Here is a 26,448-nt window from a genome sequence, read left to right as displayed (position 1 = left end):
TGATCTTTCATTCAGATAAAGTTGTTCTGCGTACAAAACCTGGATTTTTACCTAAGGTGGTTTCTAACAAGAATATCAATCAAGAGATTGTTGTTCCATCATTATGTCCTAATCCTTCTTCAAAGAAGGAACGTCTTTTGCATAATCTAGACGTAGTCCGTGCCTTGAAGTTTTACTTACAGGCTACTAAAGATTTTCGCCAAACATCTAACCTGTTTGTTGTTTACTCTGGACAGAGGAGAGGTCAGAAGGCCTCGGCAACCTCTCTTTCTTTTTGGCTTCGGAGTATAATCCGTTTAGCCTATGAGACTGCTGGACAGCAGCCTCCTGAAAGGATTACAGCTGATTCTACTAGAGCTGGGGCTTCCACCTGGGCCTTTAAAAATGAGGCCTCTGTTGAACAGATTTGCAAGGCTGCAACTTGGTCTTCCCTTCATACTTTTTCCAAATTTTACAAATTTGATACTTTTGCTTCTTCGGAGGCTGTTTTTGGGAGAAAGGTTCTACAGGCAGTGGTTCCTTCCGTTTAAGTTCCTGCCTTGTCCCTCCCATCATCCGTGTACTTTAGCTTTGGTATTGGTATCCCACAAGTAATGGATGATCCGTGGACTGGATATACTTAACAAGAGAAAACATAATTTATGCTTACCTGATAAATTTATTTCTCTTGTAGTGTATCCAGTCCACGGCCCGCCCTGTCCATTTCAGGCAGGTCTAAATTTTAATTAAACTACAGTCACCACTGCACCCTATGGTTTCTCCTTTCTCGGCTTGTTTCGGTCGAATGACTGGATATGGCAGTGAGGGGAGGAGCTATATAGCAGCTCTGCTGTGGGTGATCCTCTTGCAACTTCCTGTTGGGAAGGAGAATATCCCACAAGTAATGGATGATCCGTGGACTGGATACACTACAAGAGAAATAAATTTATCAGGTAAGCATAAATTATGTTTTCTTCATCACAATTATGTGGCATTTATTTATAATGTTTTATGCTAGCAATGTTTCTACATGTACGTTAACATTTACTGTTTTTTACATATTCGGTTCATGTACTTGATTTCATCTGCAAGCATCACATGTTGTTGCTTATATTATAAAAGTTATGACTGCTATTATGCCTTTTTAAAGGGACACCGAACCCAAAATTTTTCTTTCGTGATTCAGATAGAGCATGCAATTTTAAGCAACTTTCTAATTTACTCCTATTATCAAAGTTTCTTCTTTCTCTTGCTATCTTTATATGAAAAAGAAGGCATCTAAGCTTTTTTATTGGTTCAGACTCTGGACAGCAGTTTTTGATTGGTGGATGAATTTATCCACCAATCAGTAAGGACAACCTAGGTTGGTCACCAAAAATGAGCCGACATCTTTACATTCTTGCATTTCAAATAAAGATACCAAGAGAATAAAGAACATTTGATAATAGGAGTAAATTAGAAAGTTGCTTAAAATGTCATGCTCTATCTGAATCACAAAATAAAAAATTTGGGTATAGTGTCCCTTTAAGTAAACATATGAGGTCTTTTCAAAATTGTTTTAATTAATTTTGTTCTGACCAACAGCTTAAGTTTTTTTCTACTGATGAAGGTTTCTTTAGCTCAAAGGCTCGTCAGTTTATTGAAAATTCTCCTTATTTTTCATTTGAACATTTTTTTTGTTCTTTATATAGGAAATTTTTCCATTTATAGCTTTTAGGAGTCTAATCCTCCTAATAACTATCGGTCAGATTACGAGTTTTGCGTTATGAGTGGCTCGGTAATAACTTGCAAGTTATTTCCACCGCTCACCTTTAATAGCACTGCTATTAAAGGTTTTCCAAAAAACGGTGTTTGCGGCAATATGGCAGCATTGAGCTCCATACCGCACACAAATACCAGCACTGCTTTGAGCTGGTTTGACGTGCTCGTGCACGATTTCTACATAGACATAAATGGGGAGAGCTGGCTAAAAAAAAGCCTAACACCTGCAATAACTGAGCGTAAAGCTCCATAACGCAGCCCCATTGATTCCTATGGATAAAGAAAATGTATGTTTAAACCTAACACCCTAACATAAACCCTGAGTCTAAACACCCCTAATCTAACGCCCCCGACATCGCCGACACCTACATTACACGTATTAACCCTTAATCTGCCGTCCCCGACATTGCCGACACCTACCTACACTTATTAACCCCTAATCTGCCGCCCCCAATGTCGCCACCACCCACCTACACTTAACCCCTAATCTGCTGCCCCCCAATGTCGCCGCCACCTACCTACACTTATTAACCTCTAATCTGCCGTCCCCAATGTCGCCGCCATCCACCTACACTTATTAACCCCTAATCTCCCGCCCCCAACATACTAAACTTATTAACCCCTAAACCTCTGGCCTCCCACATTACTAACACTAAATAAATATATTAACCCCTAAACCTAAGTCTAACCCTAACACCCCTAACTTTAATATAAATAAAATAAATAAAAATTACTATTATTACCTAAATAATTCCTTTCTAAGACTAAATACTTACCTGTAAAATAAACCCTAAGCTAGCTACAATATAACTAATAGTTACATTGTATCTATCTTAGGTTTTATTTTTATTTTACAGGTAAGTTTGTATTTATTTAAACTAGGTAGACTAGTTAATAAATAGTTATTAACTATTTACTAGCTACCTAGTTAAAATAAATACAAACTTACCTGTAAAATAAAACCTAACCTGTCTTACACTAAAACCTAACATTACACTAAAATTAAATAAATTCAATTATAAAAATACATTTATCTAAATTACAAAAAATAATAAACACTAAATTACACAAAATAAAAAAGAAATTATCAAATATTTAAACGAATTACACCTAATCTAATAGCCCTATCAAAAGAAATCAGCTCTTTTACCTGTAAAAAAAAGATACAAACAACCCCCCAACAGTAAAACCCAGGCGGGCAGAAGTCTTCATCCAGATGGCATCTTCTATCTTCATCCTTCCGACGCGGAGCGGCTCCATCTTCAAGACAACCGGCGCGGAGCATCCTCTTCTTTCGATGGCTATTGAAGAATGAAGTTTCCTTTAAATGACGTCATCCAAGATGGCGTCCCTTGAATTCCGATTGGCTGATATCTATCAGCCAATCGGAATTAAAGGGTAAAAAAATCCTATTGGCTGATGCAATCAGCCAATAGGATTGAGCTTGCATTCTATTGGTTGTTCCAATCAATCAATAGAATGCAAGCTCAATCCTATTGAAAGGTGCGGTAGTTACGTTGTGTGACGGCCGAAAGAGTGTGCAGTACAGCTATAGCTACAAGACTCGTAATAGCAGCGGTAGTGAAAAAGCAGCGTTATGAAGCTTTTTCACTCATAACGCAAAACTCGTAATCTAGCTGTATGTTAATAATCCTTTTCAAATCTGGATTTTAACATTTTTGCTCTTGAGGTTTTTTCCTATTCAATATACTATCTGTATTATATTCTAGAGCAGAGCTTTTCAAACTTCTCATGTTGGTGACACACTTTTTAGACCTACATCATTTCGCGACACAGTAATTCAGTTGTACAAGCAAACAGGAGGTTAAACTAACTTGTTTTAAGAGTTACGGACACATACATATATTATATAATAACAAAATATATTTACAAGTATACAGTATGTATGTGCAAGAATTAAAAAAAAAAAGTTTAATTACACAAAAAGCTACTAACTATTTTAATGGGAAGTATGAAGTTGATGGGATTAACATGGTTTCTGAATATTTGGTGGAATATTAGATAAAGACACTCGCACACTTTCATCAAGCATTTTTAAGCTTCCACTTCCTATCCATATATAAAGAGTAGGAGCAGCAATTCACTACTGGGAGCTAGCTGCAAAAAAACCCAACACTTTGACTACTGACTTCAGCTCAGTGTTTAAGCTGCTGCCCTCAGAGCTCTGCGAGTTTGACTGACTAACACACTGCCAACGGGAATAGTTTCAGTTCCCGCTGAGCTGCGCTAATTGGTTAAGATGATCTGTGACCCACTAGGTATCAATCATGTGTCAACCATGTGATAAGCGTAGCAGGCAGGCGGAAAGTCGGAAACCAAAAAAAAATGTAAAAATAATTTTAAATTCAAAAACATTTGTGCTGAAGCAGGGACACACCTACACACTGCCGCTAACGACACACAGTTTGGAAAGCACTGTTCTAGAGTATGGTTATTATGATTCCCTCTTGGGACTGTACTACTAATTCTATAGAAATTGGTACTTGTTTTCAGGATTCTTTAGAATTTGAATATAACCTTAATAGAGCATATTCACGTACTGTTTTTATTTTTAGCTCAGCTTTATCTGTGGCTGACATTACTGTTCTCTCATTCTTTGTTGAACAGTTAGCATAAGCAGTTTTCAGATTCTTAAGTATATAACTCTGTTTATTTACTTTCAATGTATTCATTTAATTATGTTTACTATATCTATTATTATGATTATTATCTCTCTCTTATTAGGATCATAATTTTATTTGATTTCTATTATCTCTATTATCTCCATTATTTCTGGAGGTTTAGAGTTTTTTTTTCTGCCCTACTTTTAGTCTGGTGATGTAGATCAGTTGGTGAATGTCCTGACTACAAACGCTTGTTCTAGACCCAAGGGTCATAGATTCATTTCCCGGCAGGGTTAATACAGCCCTTTGGCCTTTGAGGTCAATTTATTGTATTTGGGTAATAATAACTACTGTTTTTCAGCTTCTAATTTGGTTAACTCCTAGTTTAAGCACTGAAGAAGCGTTTTTTTTTGTATCCTTCTAGGTGTAAAACACTATATAATTACTAGTTATTAGTCTGCATAAAGGTGCAGTTCTCAAACCAGTGCTTCTGGTGGGGGGCAGATTAAATTGTTTTTGGATGAACTCAGTCCAAATTCTATATTATTCTGAGAGTTTGAATAGATTTCTAGAATGAGACCTTCTATGGGAAGAATCTTTCTTTCTTAGTACACTCTGTGATTATGCCAGTTCTTTTTGCAGGAACATGATTTGGGTTTCTATTTCAATTCTATTCTTTGTCTTTAAGAAGGAAGGTTTATTCAGTCCATTCTTGGATCTGAAGACTTTTTTGTTTTGTTAGCGTCTCCACTTTTAAGTTGGAGATTATAGGGACTATTATGCCTTTTTGTTAAGGCCATTTCATATCCACTTCATTTTTTAGGATGTTTATCCTCATATTTTATTACATTCAGACCACTTGTGATTTCTGAGATTTTCTTTTAAGCTTTACCAATTTGTCGCTTTTCCTTTTGGTTTAGTTACAGCTTTATGAATCTTTTCAAAGGTTCTTGGTACCCTTCTTTCTGTCTTCAGACTTAAATGGTATCTTGGTATTAGCTTAAACGTTTCTTTTATTAAAGTCAGACAGATAGCTCAGAATGCTAATGCACTGTGACTGAGCTCTGTAGCAACTTGAGGGTTGCAGGTTCGATTCCCGGCGAGGTCCATTCAGCCTTTCATCCTTCCGAGGTTGGGTCATTTGGCAGCATCTTGAGTCCCTTACGGGTGATTAGACGCGCTTTATGAGTACCCAATACATACATATGAAAGATCAGTTTTCAAATATATGGACTTTCCTTTTTGTGGAATCCCTCATGAATCAACTAAGTTTTTTTCTAGAACATTTATTTCAGTGGCTATGTGCATGGAAGTTGTTAGGTCTCATAACTGAAGCATCGGGCGTAGTTACCTTTGCTTGTTTTTCATCTGAGATCTCCTTTTGATTTGCATACTGAATCAATGATACAGGGTTTGTTTTTAAATATCATGGTTGAAATTTGTAAATCCTAACACTCTCTCTGTTTTGGTGATTAGTCTATCATCATTTTATTCAGGGGGCCTCCTTTTGTGAGTCCTTTCTGGACTGTATTTTTAATAAATGCAAGTCTTACAGGTTGGGGAGCTGTCTGAGGTCTTGTGACAGCACAAGGGGTTTGGAAACTTCAAGAGGCAAGGTTTCAAATCGATATTTTGAAACTCCGTGCCTTTTTTTTTTCTTCCAAAGGTGATTTTCAAGATCATATTGGAACAGTTTCATGTGTTTCTGATAGCTTCAGCATGGCCTCACAGGTTTGGTATGTGGATCCTGTTCGGATGTCCAGTTGCCATCAGTGGCCACTTCTCTTTGGTCAGCCCTCTTGTTTTAGGGGCTATTTTTTTCCATCGGGAGCTCAAATTACTAATTTGGGGGTATGAAAATTGATTTGTGTTGAGTCATAGAGGTTTCTCTGACTCAGTTTTTATCGCTATGTTGCAGGCTTATAAGTCTCTGTCAAGGAACATATATTATCGGGTTTCGAAAACCTATATTTTATAGTGTTTTTTTCATAAATTCTCTTGGTGTTCTTTTAGAATTCCTAGGATTTTACAGTTTTTCAGGATGGTTTGGATAAGTTTGTCTGCAAATTTTAACTTCCTGTAATTCGCTGTTTTGTTCAAGCTTTGGTTGGTATCAAGCTTGTTAATTTATTAATTTCTCCTTTTTGGAGTCTTATTTGGTTTGAAGATTATCTACTATCTTGGAAAGTGTTGTTTATTTTGACTATATCTCTGCTACAAGAGTTTCTGATTTATCGTCTCTCTCTTGTGTGTCTCCTTATCTGATTTTTTCATCTAGATAAGTTGTTTTGTGGACTTCTTTTTTTCCTAAGGTTGTGAATTTGAACAACATTAGTAGAGAATATGTTGTCCCTTCTTTGTGTCTTAATCCTAAAGAATTCTTTGAGAGTTCTTTACATTCTTTGGATGTGGTAAGATCTTTATAATTCTATATCGAGGTTACTAGGATTTCAGAAGACTTCTAGTCTATTTGCTGTTTTTCTGGTTCCAGAAAAGTTTAGGAAGCCTCTGCCATTTCTTTGGCATCCTGATTAAAGCTTTTGTTTTTCCAAAGCTTATTTGGAGGCAGGGCAGACTCCGCCTCAGAGTTTTACAGCTCATTCTACGAAGTTCAGTCGCCATTTTGGGGGCTTTTTCAGAATGAGGCTTAGGTTGATCAGATTTGCATATCAGTAATTTTGGTCGTCTTTGCATACTTTTATTGTTTTTACCATTTTGATGTATTTGCTTTTTCTGAAGCAGTCTTTGGTAGAACAAGTTCTTCAGGCAAATGTCTCAGTATGATTCTACTGCTTTTGATTTTTGGAGAAAAACGTAATTATTGTGTGGATTTAATTTCTCAGTGGAAATGGCTGTTATTTTATCCCTCCCTCTCTAGTGACTCTTCTGTGGACTTCCACATCTTGGGTATTTCTATCCCATACGTCACTAGCTCATGGACTCTTGCCAATTACATGAAAGAAAACATAATTTATATAAGAAATAACCTGATAAATTAATTTTTTTCATATTGGCAAGAGTCCATGAGGCCCACCCTTTTTATGGTGGTTATGATTTTTGTATAAAAGCACAATTATATTTCCAGTTCCTCTTTTTGTATGCTTTTTACTCCTTATTTTATCACCCCACTACTTGGCTATTCGTTAAACTGAATTGTGGGTGTGGTGAGTGGTGTATTTATAGGCATTTTGAGGTTTGGGAAACTTTGCCCCTCCTGGTAGGATTGTATATCCCATACGTCACTAGCTCTTGCCAATATGAAAGACATGAATTTATCAGGTAAGTTCTTACATAAATTATGTTTTTATACTCCTTTCCAGCAAACTTTATTCCTCGTATATTATTTCTTATCCAGGCTACTAATGGTTCTAATGCTAAATTAAAAATGACTGCTGACAATGGGCACCTTTGTCTTCTTTACTTAAAGAGATTAATCGTTTCTGATTCCATACTATTTATAAGTATCCTGGCGAAGGATGTTTTATATAATACTTTTATCAACAATTAAAGGGACACTGTACCCAAAAATTTTATTTCGTGATTCAGATTGAGCATGAAATTTTAAGCAAATTTCTAATTTACTCCTTTTATCAAATTTTCTTCATTCTCTTGGTATCTTTATTTGAAATGCAAGAATGTAAGTTTAGATGCCTGCCCATTTTTGGTGAACAACCTGGGTTGTCCTTGCTGATTGGTGGATAAATTCATCCACCAATAAAAAAGTGCTGTCCAGAGTACTGAAACCAAATAAAAAGCTTAGATGCCTTCTTCTTTTTCAAATAATGATAGCAAGAGAGCGAAGAAAAATTGATAATAGGAGTAAATTAGAAAGTTGCTTAAAATTGCATGCTCTTTCTGAATTACAAAAGAAAAAATTTGGGTTCAGTGTCCCTTTAAGGAGAAAATCAAATATAAAAAAAAGTAAAAATATGATACGTCAAAAGCCTTTTCTGCGTCTATTGCTAAAATTGTAGCTTTATCATTATCTTGTACTAGATTCATCAACTTTTCATTATCAATTACCTCTGATACAGTCATCGGATTTCTCTATTTTTTTTCTTGAAGAACGGCCATTAATGAAGCCAGTTTGATCTTCATGAATTATATGTTTTAATAAATTTTGTACTCTCAGAGCCAGAATTCTTGTTAAGACTTTATCATTAATATTCAGGAGCCCTATGGGTCTATATGAACCCATGTTTTCTTCATTCTTGAATGGTTTTAAGCATATTTATAAATTTAAAAATTTATTTCGAGGTTCTACTTTTTCTATCCAATATGCATTATACATCTATTTAATCCTGCAGCATCTTATACATCTCTGCAGGTAAAGTATCTGGTCCTGGTGCTTTATTATTTGAGTGTTAGTAAATGTTATTAACTACTTCTTCCTATTCAATCCTTCTCTATTTTTTAGTAACAACTGTTCTGAGAGATCTACTTTCTTCCAAAATCCTATGCAAGAGGCATCTTACAAAGTTTTGGCCACCTGTAGAAAAGTGTTTGGAGACAGAATTTTTCTTTGGAATTCTGTATCTATATGGAAGATTTAAGATATTCTCCAAATGTTTTTTGCCACCTAGTTCCTTGAAATTTCACATTTTATGAACAGTTTTTTTCCAGTTTAACTTTCCTTTCATCCATATATAACATTCTTTTAAACCCTGGAAGGACTCTGTCCTGTATTCAGAGATGCTTTTGCTTTTGGGATTTAATTTGGTTTGTGTAAGTTTATCATTTCGAACCTTTTTACATAGTGTTTTAACTTTTAAAATGATCCTGCTGGTTATTTTGTTAATATCTGGGGACTCCTCTCTGGGGTTTCTTTCTTCTTGAAGATGTATTTGTTTGTTTGAATATTATTTTTTTTTAACACAAAATATATATTTTACACATGCTTGAGGATGCTTTTTTGTAGAAGCTACTCCCAATATAAGGATGTCTCTTCGTTCTCATGCCAGAAAAGGGCCAGGAAGCTCCTAGTGCACTAACTAGCTTCAGCACAAGCAGCATGTAGTAGAAAGACTTTCAGACCATTTCCTCAGAACTAGACAAAGCTGTTCTACCAATCCTTGTCTTCATACTGTTCAGCTTTTGTACTCGCCCACCAGTGTTAATACTGTTCTACTTAGAAAGTGAGATACTAAAATGGGCATTTGCTATTAAAGGTATAATGTACTGTAAAACTTGATTGGCTTTAATGGGTTTCCAATAACTTGTTATTCCAGCTGAATGGTATAAAATAAATGGGAAATTGTTCCTTTAGGTTTATTATTGAATATAAACTAGCTGGTTTTGCCCTTTAAAACAACAACCCATTGAAATGAGTTGAACTTGCAGGAATATCATCTATCCTTACATTATCACTCTTTATGTTATCTCTGTTTGTATACTTAGAGAGAACAACTGAAAATGAACATTAAAGCTTTGCACAACCAACATTGTTATATTAATATACTTCATACATTTAAACCTCTAAATTTCTGCCTGTTTCTAAGCCACTAGAGACAGCCTCTTATCACATGCATTTTTATTAGCTTTTCACAACAGGATACTGCTAGTTCATGTGGGCCATATACATAACGTGTTCACCACAGCAAAGCTGGTAAGTATCACTCTCCTCCCACAATCCCCAGTCATTCTGTTTGCCTTCGGTGCAAGGAGGAGGTGAAGTTTTGGTTTCTGAATAAGATTTGCTTCAATCAAGAGTTTATTATTTTGAAAGTCAGAGTAGGATTGCTTTGATCTTTCCTTCTTTAATTGGGTTTAGCTGTACTCCACGTTAGTCTCTTTAGTAGGGCAGTGGTAGATTTCAAGCAGTTAGGAACTTGTGAGGTCAGCCTCACTGCGTTTTCTTAACAGATTGCTGCCCTTATGTAGAAAGCCAGAGTAGGTTTACTCTGTCCTTTCTTTTTTCACAGGTCTCTGTGAGGAGTGGCTTCCTCTCACGCCGGGTGAACTGACCTCCTGCTGGACAGACTGTGGTGCAGGAAAGTGGCAATTTTTTGTTTTATGAAAACGATGGCACTAAAATGGAAGGACTGCACTAAGGGGTTAATTCCTGTGTTAACAAACGGGTACGTTTATGGCAGGGTGCAGGCACTGTAAATGTAATGTAAGAGAGTGTAAAAGTGGCTCAATTTTTATTTCGCTAATACTTGAGTGCTTGGTGGGAGGCAGATTGCCTCTCTGATGGAATGGAGCAAGTTTCCGATTTATGCTATACTAATGGCCGTCAGGGCCGCCTCCGACGAGAAAGGAGGTGGTTCCCTTTTTGAGGCGGTGTTTCCGTTCTGTAAAGCGCGCCTTTTTATGTGGATGACGCAGCTTCTAAAGGACAGTAAAAGGAACACCTCAGTCTGCTAGGAACTCCTACAGCAGTTGCGCCTTAATCAAGGGAGCTAAGACTGTGTCTCCTTGGAGTGCAGAGGGGTCAGGTAGGCACCTCAGTAATAACGCTGAGGTGTAGAGGTTCTTTTCTTAATCCTCCGTTGTGTAGGAGGTATTGTCATTTTCTCTGTCTATACATAGCGTTAAAATACAATAAGAGAGGCGTTCTTGAAAGGGTTTATTAACTGTCCTTTTTCCTGTGGGAACCGTTATCTTAAAGGTACTGCTTAAAAATAAAAAAAAATTTTTTTCCAAAGTTTAATGATGGATTTAGAAATGGTCCCTTTTGTTGCATGCAAACTTTGTATGAGTACCCAGGTTGAATCACCTTTGCCTTTCTATTCATCTTATATAGAGAGAACATTAATTTTAATCAAAAACAGACTTTTTGATGCTGAGCCACCACTCTCTCAGGTTGATGCTGCTCAGGCAATGCCGCAGCCTTCCCCTCAAACGCCCCAAGCCTTATCGGCATCACATGCAGTGCCCTGCGGTTCCTGTCAATCTCCTGGAGGAGTTTTTTTGCATGCAGAATTTGCCGCCCAGGTATCCTCTGCAGTATCTGAGGCATTAGCTGTCAGTCCCATGCTTCAGTGAAGACGCAAGAAGAAAATTAAAGAATCAGATTGTAAGGTTTCTGATCCAGTGCCGGCTAACCAAGTTGCTCTTTCTCATAAATCTGAAGAGGAGGATACTTCGGTAGCCTCTGAGGGTGAAATCTCAGATTCGGACAGTATAAGTACTTCTTCTGATACTGAAGTTGTATCCTTCAAGTTCAAGCTGGAACACCTCTGTGTACTATTAAATGAGGTTTTGGCTACCCTGGACAACTCCGATACTTTTGTTTTGTTGTCAACCCTAAGAAATCTAGTAAATTAAATAGATACTTTGATGTCCCCTCCTCGGTGGAGGTGTTTCCTGTGCTAGACCAGACTACGGAAATTATTTCTTGGGAATGGGAGAGGCCTGGGATTCCCTTTTCCCCTTCACCGGTTTTTAAGAAGATGTTTCCATTGGCTGACTCCATTAAGGAGTCGTGGCATATGGTGCCCAAGGTAGAAGGGGCAATTTCTACTCTAGCTAGGAGAACTACTATTCCTATAGGGGATAGTTGCTCTTTCAAAGATCCAATAGATAAGAAGCTGGAGGCTTATTTGAAAAAGATGTGTACTCACCAAGGTCTCCAATGGCAACCTGCAGTATGTATTGCTACTGTGACAAGTGCCGCAGCCTACTGGTTTGACGCATTGTCTGAGTCTCTTCAAGCAGAGACTCCTTTGGAGGAGATCCAGGATAGGATTAAGGCGCTTAAGTTAGCGAATTCCTTTATTACTGACGCCTCTTTGCAGGTTATTAAGTTAGGAGCCAAAATTTCTGGTTTCACTGTATTGGCACGTAGAGCGTTATGGCTGAAATCTTGGTCGGCGGATGTTTCAACCAAGTCGACACTTTTGGCGATTCCTTAAAAGTGTAAGACCTTGTTTGGACCTGGTTTGGCAGAAATTATTTCCGATATCACGGGTTGTAAAGGATCTTTTCTGCCACAAGATAAGAAGAATAGGCAGAAAGGACGTCAGAGTAATTTTCATTCCTTTCGTAACTTCAGAGGCAAGTCTTCCCCCTCCTCTGCCAAGCAGGATCAGTCCAAGCCGTCTTGGAAACCCAATCAGTCTTGGAATAAGGGGAAGCAATCTAAGAAACCCGCAGCTGAATCTAAGTCAGCATGAAGGGGTTGCCTCAGATCCAGGATCGGATCAAGTGGGGGGCAGACTTTCTCAGTTCTTTCAAGCATGGATACGAGATGTTCCAGACCCTTGGGCCGTGGACATAGTGTCCCAGGATTACAAATTAGAATTCAAGACTTTTCCTCCCAGGGGCAGGTTCAACCTCTCAAGATTATCTCCAGACCAGACAAAAAGAGAGGTGTTCTTGAAATGTGTTCAGGATCTTTCCCTCCTAGGAGTGACAGTACCAGTTCCAGTGGGGGAACAGGGTCTAGGGTTCTATTCCAAGCTGTTTGTGGTTCCCCAAAAAATGGGGAACATTCAGACCTATTCTAGATCTAAAGTGTCTAAACAAGTTTCTCAGAGTGCAGTCCTTTGAGATGGAAACTATACGTTCCATTAGTGCAAGAGGGTCAGTTCATGACGACCGTAGACCTAAATGGTGTGAACCTTCATGTTCCCATTCACAGGGAGCATCAGAAATTTCTGAGATTTGCCTTTCTGGACAAACACTTTCAGTTTGTAGCTCTTCCATTCGGCCTAGCCACAGCTCCCATAATTTTCTCAAAGGTCCTGGGGCCTCTTTTGGCAGTGATTTGGTCTCCGGGAATTGCAGTGGTGCCTTATCTGGACGACATTCTGGTCCAGGCACCATCTTTTCTTCTAGCAAAATCTCACATCGAGATCTTAACTTTTCTTTGTTCCCACGGATGAAAGGTGAATTTGGAAAAGAGTTCCCTTGTTCCAGCTACAAGGGTGGTCTTCTTAGGTAGATTCTCTATCAATGAAAATATTTCTGACGGAAGTCAGAAGAGCCAAGATTCTTGCTTATCTCTACAGGCTGTGGTACGACCATCAGTGGCCTAATGTATGGAGGTAATTGGTCTGATGGTAGCTTTCATTGATATAGTTCCCTTTGCTCGATTCCATCTGAGAGCTCTACAGTTATGCATGCTCAGTCAATGGAATGGGGATTATGCAGATCTGTCTCAGAAGATAGTTCTAGATCAGTCGACGAGAGACTCTCTTCCGTGGTGGCTGTCTCAGGAGCACCTGTCGCAGGGGGCATGCTTTCTGCGACCCTCTTAAATGATTGTGACCACGGACGCCAGCCTGATGGGCTGGGGAGCAGTTTGGGACTTGAAGGCACAGGGACTTTGGTCTCACAAGGAATCTGCTATTCCTATAAACATTTTGGAGTTGAGAGCGATCTTCAATGCCTTGATGGCTTGGCCTCAGCTGGCCTTAGCCCAGTTTATCAGGTTCCAGTCAGACAACATAACCTCAGTGGGGTACATCAACCATCAGGGAGGGACTCTGAGCTTTTTAGCCATGAAGGAGGTGGATCGGATCACATAGTGGGCGAAGCTCACAATTGCTGTCTTTCTGCCATCCACATTCCAGGAGTGGACAACTGGGGAGCGGAATTTCTGAGCAGACAGACTTTTCATCCCGGGGAGTGGGAACTCCATCTGGAAGTGTTCTCCAGGTTAACCGTTGGATCTGATGGCGTCTCGTCAGATGCCAAGCTTCCAAAGTATGGTTCAAGGTCAAGGGATCCTCAGGCCTTCCTAATAGATGCGCTGGCAGTTCCTTGGAACTTCAGGTTAGCATACCTGTTCCCTCCGTTTGCTCTACTTCCATGAGTCATTGGTCATATCAAACAGGAGAGGGCATCAGTGATTCTAATAGCTCCTGCGTGGCCATGCAGGATCTGGTATGCAGACTTAGTGGAGATGTCGTCTCTCCCTCCTTGGAAACTTCCTCTAAGGAAGGATCTTCTGCTTCTGACTGCTTGGAGATTAAACACTTAGTTTTGTCTAAGCGTGGCTTTTCCGAGTCAGTCATTGAAACCATGAGGCTGATAAGGCAGTTCTTCGTACAAAGTTTGGTTTCCTTCCTAAGGTTGTTTTGGGTAGAAATATCAATCAGGAAATTGTTGTTCCTTCTCTGTGTCCTTCTTCTTATAAGGAACGTTTGATGCACAACCTAGATGTTGTGCGTGCTCTTAAATTCTATTTGCAGGTGACTAAGAACTTTCGCCAGTCTTCTTCATTGTTTGTTTTTCTGGAAAACAGAAAGGTCAGAAAGCTACTGCTACTTCTCTTTCTCTTTGGTTGAAAAGTATAATTTGTTTAGCGTATGAAACTGCTGGACAGCAGCCTCCTGAGAGAATCACAACTCACTCCACTAGGGCTGTATCTTCTTCCTGGGCTTTCAAAAATGAAGCTTATGTGTAAAAGATTCGCAAGGCTGTAACTTGGTCCTCTGTGCATACTTTTTTTAAATTTTATGAATTTGATACTTTTGCTTCGGCTGAGGCGTCCTTTGGGAGAAAGGTTCTTCAGGCAGTGGTGTCTTCTGTTTAGGTATACCTGTCTTGTCCCTCCCTAGTCCCCCGTGTCCTTTAGCTTGGGTATTGGTTCCCAACAGTAATTGAGGACTCCGTGGATTTACCATATCTTAGGAAAGAAAACAAAATTTATGCTTACCTGATAAATTTCTTTCTTTCCGGATATGGTGAGTCTACGGCCCGCCCTGTATTGTTAAGGTTGTGACGTAGTCGCTTGGGATTGCGACTACAATGAGGAGAGCATGCGTGGTATGGGTTTGTTATCAGACGGCTGACGGAACGTCACTTTCATTCACTATTCTGATGAATTCGCTAATCTGACAGAACACAGGCATTGTATTTCAGATGAGTTCACAGCTTCTAGGCATGCTCCAGCAGATAATCCCTATACATTTTAGCATTCTACCAAAACAACAATAGATATTGATACAGCCGTAGAAGGAAATGTGTGGGGGGAGTTAGAGCTTTACAATTCAGAAACTAAAAAGAAAGATTTAATGGCGAGGCACTGCAGTATAAATTTGCAGGTAAAGTAATTAAAGTACACATTATTATATTTTGTCTCTATCTCAACTTATTTTATGTTCCTTTAAGATTTAGAACAATACTGTACTAAATGCTAGTCAATAGATAATAAATAAAAAGTCATGTGATCAGGGGGCTGTCATAAGATACTTAGATACAAGGTAATCAGAGAGGTAAAAAGTATATTAATATAACTGTGTTGGTTATGCAAAACTGGGGAATGGGTAATAAAGGGATTATCTATCTTTTAAAACAAATAAAAAATATATTGTAGACTGTACCTTTTAAAGGACTTATTTTCACAACCCTCTACTGGGAGTCTAATTTATTCTCCTGGTTATGTTTACACAGATTTTCCATACTGAATACTTAAAGGGCCAATAAACCTAACAAATAATGTTATATAATTCTGCATATAGTGCAGAATTATATAACATTAGCTTAGCGCCAGGTTTCTAAAGCAAATTGTTAGATATTCAGCAAAGAAAACAGAACGCCGCTTCTGGCTCTACTGAGCGGGTCTGTTTTCTTCTCCTAAGCGCATCTGGGCACGCTGTCTAATCACAGCCAGCCCGATCTCGCTATTAAACTCAATGTAGCTCGCTACCAGAGCAGGAGCGAGCTACATTGATTTCAGCGTGTCCGCGATGTGCTTAGCAGAAGAAAACAGACCCGCTCAGTAAAACCAGGAGCGGCGTTCTGTTTTCTTTGCTAAATATCTGTCTAACAATTTGCTTTAATAACCTGGCGCTAAGCTAATGTTATATAATTCTGCACAATGTGCAGAATTATATAACATTATTTGCTAAGTTTACTGGCCCTTTAAATATTGAAATGCTCAGTATAGACAAAATAAAGCTAAAGAAGCTATTCATAATCAAATTTGTTATTCATATGTATATATAAACTAAGCGTGTGAGATTATTTTAATAGGCTTTCAAAACTATTTTATTTGTTTAGATGTTAAAGGATTCCTTTTAAAGGGGATGTGATTTTTTTAAAAGGTAAATCTTTTCTGCTTATCTTAGAAATCTTAGAATGAGAGAAACAGAAAAATTAAACAGATAATTAAGGTTTTCCCTTTTTTTGTTTGATTTTGTTTACAGACCTCAATGCAGCCCATGTCCTTTACTGCGGCACAATATTGGCTTCCTCCTCTGGCGGACATCATTTAAATACAGATGGACCTTTTTTACAACAGTCCATAGAAACAGTCAACAGTCCATCCACTGATCCATCACAGAGTGCACACAATGGAACAATTGAGGAAAATATAGTTTACATATGATTGCAGTGTGAAGAACATAGCAATGTATTGTTTGCTGGTTGAACCTGTATCCATTCCCCTTGACTTTTACTAAAGACGCCAATATTTTATTTGTCGGAGTTGTCATTGATTGGCAATTTCTTGAAATGATTCATGTGGATACAATTTTGAACATTAAGTCCTTTCAACACAAAGACTAAAAGCCACATGTGAAGACCATAGACCAGCACTATGAACGGTTACCCAGGTTGTTAATATTTGTATTGTTCTTGTTAAATTGTCCAACTCTTTCTTGATGTTTGTGATGCAGTATTGGTCCTGGTTTAAAAACAAGTAATTGCAACTATAAAGATTATTTTCTTGCTTTAGTAGATCAACTAAAATATTCACTATTTTTTCAGTGTCTACCTGAAGAAATATTTGGGGTTTGGAAAGCTCTGCATCTACACTATGAAGAATCATTTTTGTTTCTCTAAATTATTAGTTTTTTTTATTTTCTAAATCTGTTACATGGTGTTCCAGTTAAAGTTTAATGGACTGAACATATAATTAAATGGGAAAAAAAGCCTTGTGGACACTTTAAGTGCCCTAATATTTATTGTTTTTCTCAACCTTGACACTAAAATTATGCTTTGTATACTTCTTTATCTGTGTTTGCATCAATTATTCTTTACAGTCAAGTGTAATAATTTCATCATATTTTGCAAGATTTTGATATTCAATCAAAGGTAATTACAAAGTTGCGCAACTTCTGAAGTAGTAAATAACACATTTTGCCCTGACCACACATTATGTAATGTGAAATGAATGCTAAACAACACCATTTTTTTATTTGTTTGTTTTGCACATATGAAACAAAACAAAAAAGCATGATGGATGTCTACCTACAATATTACATATGAGTAAGTACTCATGGTTATAATGTAGTTGATTTTTTTGAGTGTATGTATATGTATGTGTGTGTGTGTGTATATATATATATATATATATATATAGGTATATATGTGTATATATATATATATATATATATATATATATAACATATAATAAAAGGAGAGAAAAAAAATCCATCTACTCAAAATGATCTGTTGCTCAGTGAGCTGATTTTTTTTTTGCTGTTCAATGTATATATGCATATAAATGCTTTTTATATCCATACATATATGTATATTTTAATAGTTCAGCTTCATGAAAATCAAAAATTGAGAAGTATTTCCACATTGGTCTGCTAAGTTAGATTAGCATTTTGTGCTTCCAGGATGAAACTGTACAATGCATTATATAATTACTGTCAACCCATGCACTCATTAAAAGTGCTGAGCTTTATTTTACTTATGAAATAATAAATACCAATTACACTCCAGTTTATATTATAATGTTCTATAACTAGGTAGTGTAGATATGCATGCATTTCACACCCATTAAAGGGATAGTAAACCCACATTTTTTCTTTTATAATTCGGATAGAGCATGCAATTTTAAGCAACTTTCTTATTTACTCCTATTATCAAATTTTCTTCGTTCTCTTGGTATCTTTATTTGAAAAAGTAGGAATATAAGCTAAGGAGCCGGCCCATTTTTGGTTTCAGCACCCTGGCTAGCGTTTGTGATTGGTGGCTACATATAGCAAACTAATAAGCAAGTGCAACCCAGGTCCTGAATTAAAAATGGGCCGGCTTTTAAACTTACGTTCCTGCTTTTCAAATAAAGAAAAAAATACCTTTAATATTACACTCTTTCCTGCACAGGTTTATTATCATAGTGTACATTTGAGAAGGGACTAGATGCCATCTGGCCAAGAGCAAGGGGTTATTTTTTTATTGATTCCAGAGATTTCAGCCAAGAAATTAAACATTATCTTTTCTTTGTCTCTAACTTTCCATAATTTCATTGTCTTCATATTTTCAGATTCCCCATTACAATATACAAAAACACATGAAATACTTTGGTAAATCTTTCTTTATTATCTATTGTATGTACATTATTTATACTTTACATTTTTTCCCCTTTAATGTGTTTCCAATTATCCATTTTACCTGCTAGAGAGTATTCAATTGTTTAGAAATAATTTGCCTTTTTTTGTCATTTGAAATGGCTGCTTTTGCTTGTTTAGATCACCACCTATACTTTAAGCTTTAATACTGCCTAATAGCAATAGTAAAGCTACGTAATTAAGTGACAGCAGAAGAAAACAAACCCCCAGCGGCGGTGTATGAGAAAGGGAGTAGCCCATTTGAATACAATTAACTCTTATCAACTTTTTGCCCAAGTACATTATCCCTTTTACGTGTTCAAACCTAGCAATCCCTCTCATCTGTAAAAACTGGATAACAATAATCTATTGTTTCAAATAAATAAATATATTCAACATTACTTTTATCTCTCTTGCTGGCTATTAAAAGGACACTCAAGTCAAAATTAAACTTTCATTTTTCTCATTGAGTACACAATTTTAAATAACTTTCTAATTAATTTACATTATCTAAATGTGCACAATATTTTTATACGCACACTTTCTGAGGCACCAGCTCCTACTGAGCATGTGCAAGATTCACAGAATGGCTGATGTCTATCACATGATGCAGTAGGAGGGAAAATATAACTTTAAAATTTGTCAGAAATAAATCTACTACTCTTTATTTGAAATTGTCTTTTTAGTATGCATTTACTGATTATGCTATTCTACTGTGTTTAGTTGTCCTTTAAGTAAGAGGTAAGTAATGCACTGTAATTATTTAGATTTTTTGGTTAATATTCTAGCTAAGTAGGGAATACAAAAATGAAGATCTTTCCTCTAGATTTATCCTGTAATCAGAAACCTTGCTAAATGTATCTTTTTTTTCCTGACAACCCTTACCATGAAAGTCAGCGAAATCTTAAATTCAATTTTAACAACTTTTTGTTTCATTTTCTTAATTTAGGAGTCTAAAGTTTGTATGACAAGTGCAAATACAATTGAAGTTAAAGGATATCCCTGTCTAGTTCTACTTATTTAATTATTTAATAATCCCAGACACATGGAAGCTAAATTTATATTAAGAATGTATTTAGGAAGTCCCAGTTGATTCTAACATTTTTAGCATCTGACATGTTATTCTTATACCACTGCAAAGAAAATTATATTAATTTATATTGTCTACCTTTTGCTGCCTTTTATATATTCTTCTTGGTATATCAACTTGGGAATGTACCTTTATTTTTTATTTGATTGCTTACTATATATAGCTTTAAATGGTTTATTTAAAATATCCAGATTAGTAAATGTATTAGAAAATGTTGGTGGTTCTGTTGAAGCACAACATTTTGCTTGCGGGCTATTCTTCAATAAGTAACATTGCATTAAAAAGGCTACTTAGTATTGTCTCTGGATTTTAAGCAGCTGCTGAGTGGCTTGTTTCCTTTATGGTAATGTTTTGTTTCCCAAACTTGATCATTGAATTCATAATACAGATTCGTATATACTATATCTTTATAACAATTTCTATATACTACTACTATATTTAAAAAAAAAATATTTCTAAGAACCTCAAAATTAACAAGCTGACCTCTTATGAAAATGTAAAAAGCCATAAATTAATATTAAAAAATATTTTTTATGCTTTATTTAAAAAACCTGTTACATGTCCTTACTTTTTCACTAGTTAAGTAATCTTCATTAACGCTCCTTACATTTGATTTAAAGGGACATTAAACATTTGATTTAAAGGGACATTAAACCCAAACATTTTCTTTCATGATTCATATGATTCATATTCATACGTATGTAAACAGCTTTACAATTTACTTATATTATTAATGTTGCTTCATTTTCTTGGAATCCTTTCTTGAAGAAGCAACATTCACAATAGGCATATATGTGTAGCCTCCAATAACTAGCTAGCTCCCATCTCCTGAGCCTATCTAGGTCTGCTTTTCAACAAAGGATAAGAAGAGATCAAAGCAAAATAGGTAAAATAATTACATTGGAAAGTTGTTTAAATTTGTGTGCTGTGAATTATGAAAGTAAAATGTTGGGTTTCATGTCCCTTTAAGTCTTCTTATCATACTAAAATTTTAATATTTATATCTAGGCTTTTTTCTTCTGAAGTCTGAATAATAGTTTAAAAAAATTTAGGCAAAAAACTAAAAGGTTAAATATTTTGCATTTTTTGTCTTAATTATTCTCAGGGATTATTTTCTTTTGATTACAATTCAGGAATACAATTGCCACCAAAAAGTAGATAACATTGCAATACTTCCTCAAATCTATTACGTTAGTTGTTTTAGTTTTAATAGGTTTGCACATCATATATAGCTTACAGATCCATCCATCTCTCAATAAATGGAGTTATAAATGAGACTTTAAGCCTCCTTACTTGAAAATGAATGTGACTCCTATTAAAATATTTTATGTATAAAATTTAATTAAATATGTTTATCAATTTTTTGTAAATTATTTTTTATTTTTTACGTTAATTATCGGACATTCTAAAGCCATAGTCAGTCAGATTCTATTAACTCTCGCAAAACCTACCATGTTTATGTTCCATTATCTTTACATATTCTGTCACTAATTCTACGCTCTCTGTTTATGTTGTGTGTGTATTGTATATGAATAATTCTTGTAGATTATCATAGTCATCAGTAATAACTGTGCTAAAAATAGTTTTAAGAAACGCCAAATAGTATTAAACCAGCAATGTTTTATCAAATGAGAATACTATTTTTATCAAGTCAATTTTCTGTGATATTCTAATGTCGGCACTCTGAGTTTTTACCATTTGAAACATGATCAATTTCTAATTGTTGATTAGTTTTCAATGTGCAGTTAGGGTATTGGTTATCATACACAGATAATTTTTCACTATTTTGTTCTTCTTTAAATATTTGTCTATTAATTTGTATGTAAAATTTTAAAAATGTTGTACGTTCCAGCAAACGTGTAGGACAACATCTGTAAAATGTTCTTCAGTATCAGGTTTGTTTTTGCTCCAAGACAGATCTTTCTGTAGATTAATAGGTGACTGATTTATTTTAAAAGTGTGCAATTGGAAAAAAAAAAGAAACGAAAAAAAAGGTAATTTTGTTTGCACTTTGAGACAATTTTGCACTGACCAAAACATGCTTTAATGAAATTTTTTCTTTGTTTACAGTTTTAGAAATGTGTCCTAATTCTCTACATATAGACACAAATATACTCAACTTTACAATTTATACATAGATTTTAAAATCAAATGTAAAAATTACCCATGACTGCAGTAACACAAATATACCTAAATGTTTTTTGCCCCCAAGAATTTCAGTATAATGTTGTACTATATAAGTATATTGGTTTTATTAATCCATAAATTGTCTTTGTATTGTTATAAAAAAGTAATATTTTTTCCCAACATCAATCTCTTTTAATGGGACCAGCGATAATGTTATGCTATAAAGCGTTGAGTAGATTTTGCAACATTTAAAGGAAAAACATAGAATATTGAAACCTGTGACACTACATATAAATATGTTTAATAACATTGTCCTTGCTGTAGTTTCCTTTTTAATACATTCCGGGCATCTGAACATTTATCAAGTTATGATATCTATTTGTACTACAAAAAATATTTCTTAAACATCATTGTTCAATACCAGTAAATAAATACTCAATATACCTGTGTAAAGTTGAAATATATTTAATAAAATTATATTTATTGAAACATTTTTTGTTTTATTTTTGACTGAAAACGGAAATTGTCTTTTAAGCGGGACAGCAAGTAAAATATGTGAAATAAATTATTTTACATAATTACCATTTTTTATGATTTTTTTTATTTGTCACTGAATTCCAAACTTCATATGTTTATATTTGGTGTGTTACTAACCAGATGGGTAGCATCATACTTGGTGCAGAGTTAATGTCCTGATATGTTAATGTCTTTAAAATAAAATTGCTGTGTAACTAACTCTTCCATTTGTGCTTTTGATCTTGTGTGCTTACAAGAGAGTTCCAGACTTTCTTTGTATTTGTGTTGATATTTTGTTTTGTATTTTTCCATATGGGCTTTGCACCCAGGCTGGTCAGGGTTTAACTGCCTGGGTTGCTGGAAGCTGTACAGCTGTGAGTATCCAGAGCTGTGAGTTTTACAGTGACATTGGATGTGCACCATTTTTTGAAAGCGCAGTCCATTTTTGTATTTTGTATGTATCTAGAGCAGGGGTCGACAACCTTTCGGACCTCAGGGACCACTAAACTCACATTTTTAAATCCCGTGGACCACTAACATAATTTTTTTTAAAAAGGTACAAACCTCTATAAATGTGTGTGTGTGTGTATATATATATATATGTAAATATTTGCATAGGAAATTAGCACATCTAGGCAAGATTCCCCGCTTGCTTTTTCCCAGAAATACCTCATATACAATGTTACCAATGCACAAGAGAATTCTGGGTTAGATATGCAAATTCTCAGTTTTTTTGCTTCAAAATAATGTTTTAACACAGCTATCCTTTTAACAGGATTATTGCAGCAAACCAGAAATCACTCACTAGACAGCCTGTTTCGTTCTTTTTAGAACTCATCAGTAGGAGATAGATTTCTGGTTACTGCATTGGTAAAGCTATTTTCAAGGTTAAACCAAAATTCATTAAAATTATGGGGGGGAGATAAAAAACTGAAATTAAAATCCTCCATGTCTCAAAATTAAATCAATGTAAATATTTGCATTGATTTAATTTTGAGACATGGAGGATTTTAATTTCAGTTTTTTATCTCCCCCCATAATTTTAATGAATTATATATATATATATATATATATATATATATATATATAATATATATATACACACACACACACACACACACACACACACACACACTGTACATAACTAGTATAACCATAGCTAAGTTTACATTATGTATATATTTACAAATTTTAAAGAATTATTTCTTTCATGTAATTAGCAAGAGTCCATGAGCTAGTGACGTATGGGATATACATTCCTACCAGGAGGGGCAAAGTTTCCCAAACCTTAAAATGCCTATAAATACACCCCTCACCACACCCACAATTCAGTTTTTACAAACTTTGCCTCCCGTGGAGGTGGTGAAGTAAGTTTGTGCTAGATTCTACGTTGATATGCGCTTCGCAACAGGTTGAAGCCCGGTTTTCCTCTCAGAGTGCAGCGAATGTCAGAGGGATGTGAGAGAGTATTGCCTATTTGAAATCAATGGTCTTCCTCTAGGGGATCTTTTTCATAGGTTCTCTGTTATCGGTCATAGAGATTTCTTCTCCTACCTCCCTTTTCAGATCGACGATATACTCTTATATACCATTACCTCTACTGATTCTCGTTTCAGTACTGGTTTGGCTATCTACTATATGTAGATGAGTGTCCTGGGGTAAGTAAATCTTATTTTTTTGTGACACTCTAAGCTATGGTTGGGCACTTTATATGTAAAGTTCTAAATATATGTCTATAAACTTATATTTGCCTTGATTCAGGATAATCAGTATTCCTTTAAAATTCAGACTGTCAGTTTCATTATTTGGGATAATGCATTTCAATTTATTTTTTCCTTACCTTGAAAATTTTCAATTGACCATTTTTTCCTGCGTGCTGTTAGGCTCGCGGGGGCAGAAAATGTTTCTTTTTATTGCGTCATTTTTGGCGCTGACTTTTTTGCCACAAAAATTTGTCATTTCCGGCGCTGTAGTTGACGCCGGAAGTTGTATTCTGTTAACGTCATTTTTTGACGCATGCGTATTCAGACATTTTTTTGCGCCAAAAAATGTGGGCGTCGGTTTCGGCGTCAGAGGATATTTGTCAAATGTGGGCATCTTTTTTGTTCCACTTTTTTCCTCACATTATTTAAACCTCACTTTTTTATTGCTTCTGGTTTCTAGAAGCTTATTATTTTGCATTCTTTCTCATTCCTGAAACTGTCATTTAACCCCTTAATGACCAACGACGTGCAGGGTACGTCCTCCAAAAAAATGTCCTTAACGACCAAGGATGTACCCTGCATGTCGTTGGTCTTTGAAAGCAGTGGAAGCGATCCTGATCGCTTCCAGCTGCTTTCATGTTATTGCAGTGATGCCTCGATATAGAGGCATCCTGCAATAACTTTTTTAAGCAGTCCGATGCAGAGAGAGCCACTCTGTGGCCCTCTCTGCATTGGCTATTGATGGCTATGATCGTTGGTGGGTGGGAGCGTGTCCAGGGAGGCGAATGGGCGGCCATCAGTAGAGGAGGGGGCGGGATCGCATGTGGGTAATCTCTCATGAACATATGTCTAATTAGAATAGCATTTGTAACCGATTTAAAGAATGTAGTTAGGAGAAAGAGCTATGTTAGAGATGCGGCATAAGAAAGAGAAGCCGCGTGATTAGTTCTCCTATAAAAGGAGGTTCTTTATAATGGTGGGAAAGAGGGGGGAAGGAGAGGGGGGGGAGGTGATAATGAAAGTAAGCTAGTTGGAATAGGTAACGTAAGAGTTTAGGGATTTGTTGCGATTGAAAAGGAGAGCAGGCGAATATAAATAGTAGCTAATAGGTGCTTAGTGTACGGAGAAAGCTGGCTTCAGTGTTGTAGGGTAGCATAGACATGTATACATTCATAAAAATATCTAGCCTTCTGGATGTATGTCAAAATTACAACTCACATTAGATATAACAGACATAAGAACCTAAATTAGCATAGAGATAGGGGATAGCATTAAAACATAGGAAGGACTCTTGTTTAAAACTGCATTATCCTCATATCGACAGATTGGGATGAACCAATCTTAGCATCAGACTCCCTAGTCGTCATGTATAGAGGATATATGGAGGAGTGAATCCAGTATCACAAACAGAAAATACAAATTTCCCTAGGGACTTAAAGCATTGCAGATAATCAATAACTATTGTAATATTCGTGTAACTATAATGACATCAATGCTGGCCTTATATGCCAAGATATATGTTTTAGTAATAACATAAGTCCTATGCCACAAAGTTCGATGGGAGGAAGTCTTAGATGTTCAAAAGTTTCATCTCCCACTGACTAGGGGAGACATCATTACTTTACCGAACACCAACTGCATAATGGAGACAGGAAGGTAAGTGCAGCAAGAGTGGCCATGCATGTAAGTCTCTTGCAGGGATAGTGTCAGGATCAATTATGCCAATCTCTGGGCCAGTACCGATGTAGGTAGATGACTGGGTTTGTAGCAGAGCTGACAAGGAGCTCCAGGCTTGCCTCCGTCTGTTACCAGCTTTCCCGGCGTGCTGTCGCAGTGGTAGAGAAACTAAAGAGGGATTTGAGGTTAGCTGCCATGTAATGTCGACCATCCGTGTGTTATTTTGTGCTGAGCTCTCAATGTGAATATGTTTCACAATCTTCTCTGGCTGTATAATATTAGCGCTGCGTGCTTGGGTTAGAGTAGCGCAAATGTCAGCCTCTCCTTCTATGCTCTTAGACACTTTATCCCCCCCGCCATAAAGGCAAACTACGCTTATCCGGCTTTATATTTTTCAAAACTGTACCGGAGATAGGCAGTGAACGTTGGGGCCCCAGGACGCCACATAACCCATACTCCATCTCAATAAGTTCCGGTTGGGTGCGGTGATGAAACAAGTGAGCACTACTACAGTTGGGGGCCTGAAATAACAAATGTCCCAGGGCAGCATGATGCCTGTCAAGTAGGCCTCTGAGAGCCTCCATGTATCCGGAGGAGATCTCTAAAGGAAACATTGTGTAATGTTGCGCCACAGATGTGAAACCAATAGTCCATAGGTTTGCCCCTCCAGAGAAAGAATAAAGTGCAGACAGCTAGATCCTCCTTGATCGTCAGATGCTTAAGAAGAATGGCCCAGAAAA

The 26,448-nt window shown here is 36.5% G+C and overlaps 1 protein-coding gene across 4 annotated transcripts in view; it reads left to right on the top strand.

Annotated features, from left to right (window-relative positions):
* The window catches only part of ARHGEF28 (Rho guanine nucleotide exchange factor 28), an 813,355-nt gene extending 791,054 nt beyond the window's left edge, over nt 1–22,301 (top strand). For all 4 annotated transcript variants that reach the window (XM_053701420.1, XM_053701419.1, XM_053701422.1 and 1 more), the window contains one exon: nt 16,463–22,301. In XM_053701420.1, the coding sequence (XP_053557395.1) occupies nt 16,463–16,644 (182 nt within the window). In that variant the 3' untranslated portion in view covers nt 16,645–22,301. The remainder of the gene's footprint in view (nt 1–16,462) is intronic.
* Nucleotides 22,302–26,448: the final 4,147 nt, after the last annotated feature.

The sequence above is a fragment of the Bombina bombina genome, chromosome 2 (genome assembly GCF_027579735.1).
Source record: "Bombina bombina isolate aBomBom1 chromosome 2, aBomBom1.pri, whole genome shotgun sequence".
Taxonomy (NCBI): Eukaryota; Metazoa; Chordata; class Amphibia; order Anura; family Bombinatoridae; genus Bombina; species Bombina bombina.
The sequence above is the reverse complement of the archived record's forward strand: the minus strand, read 5'-3'. Positions and strand labels throughout refer to the sequence as shown.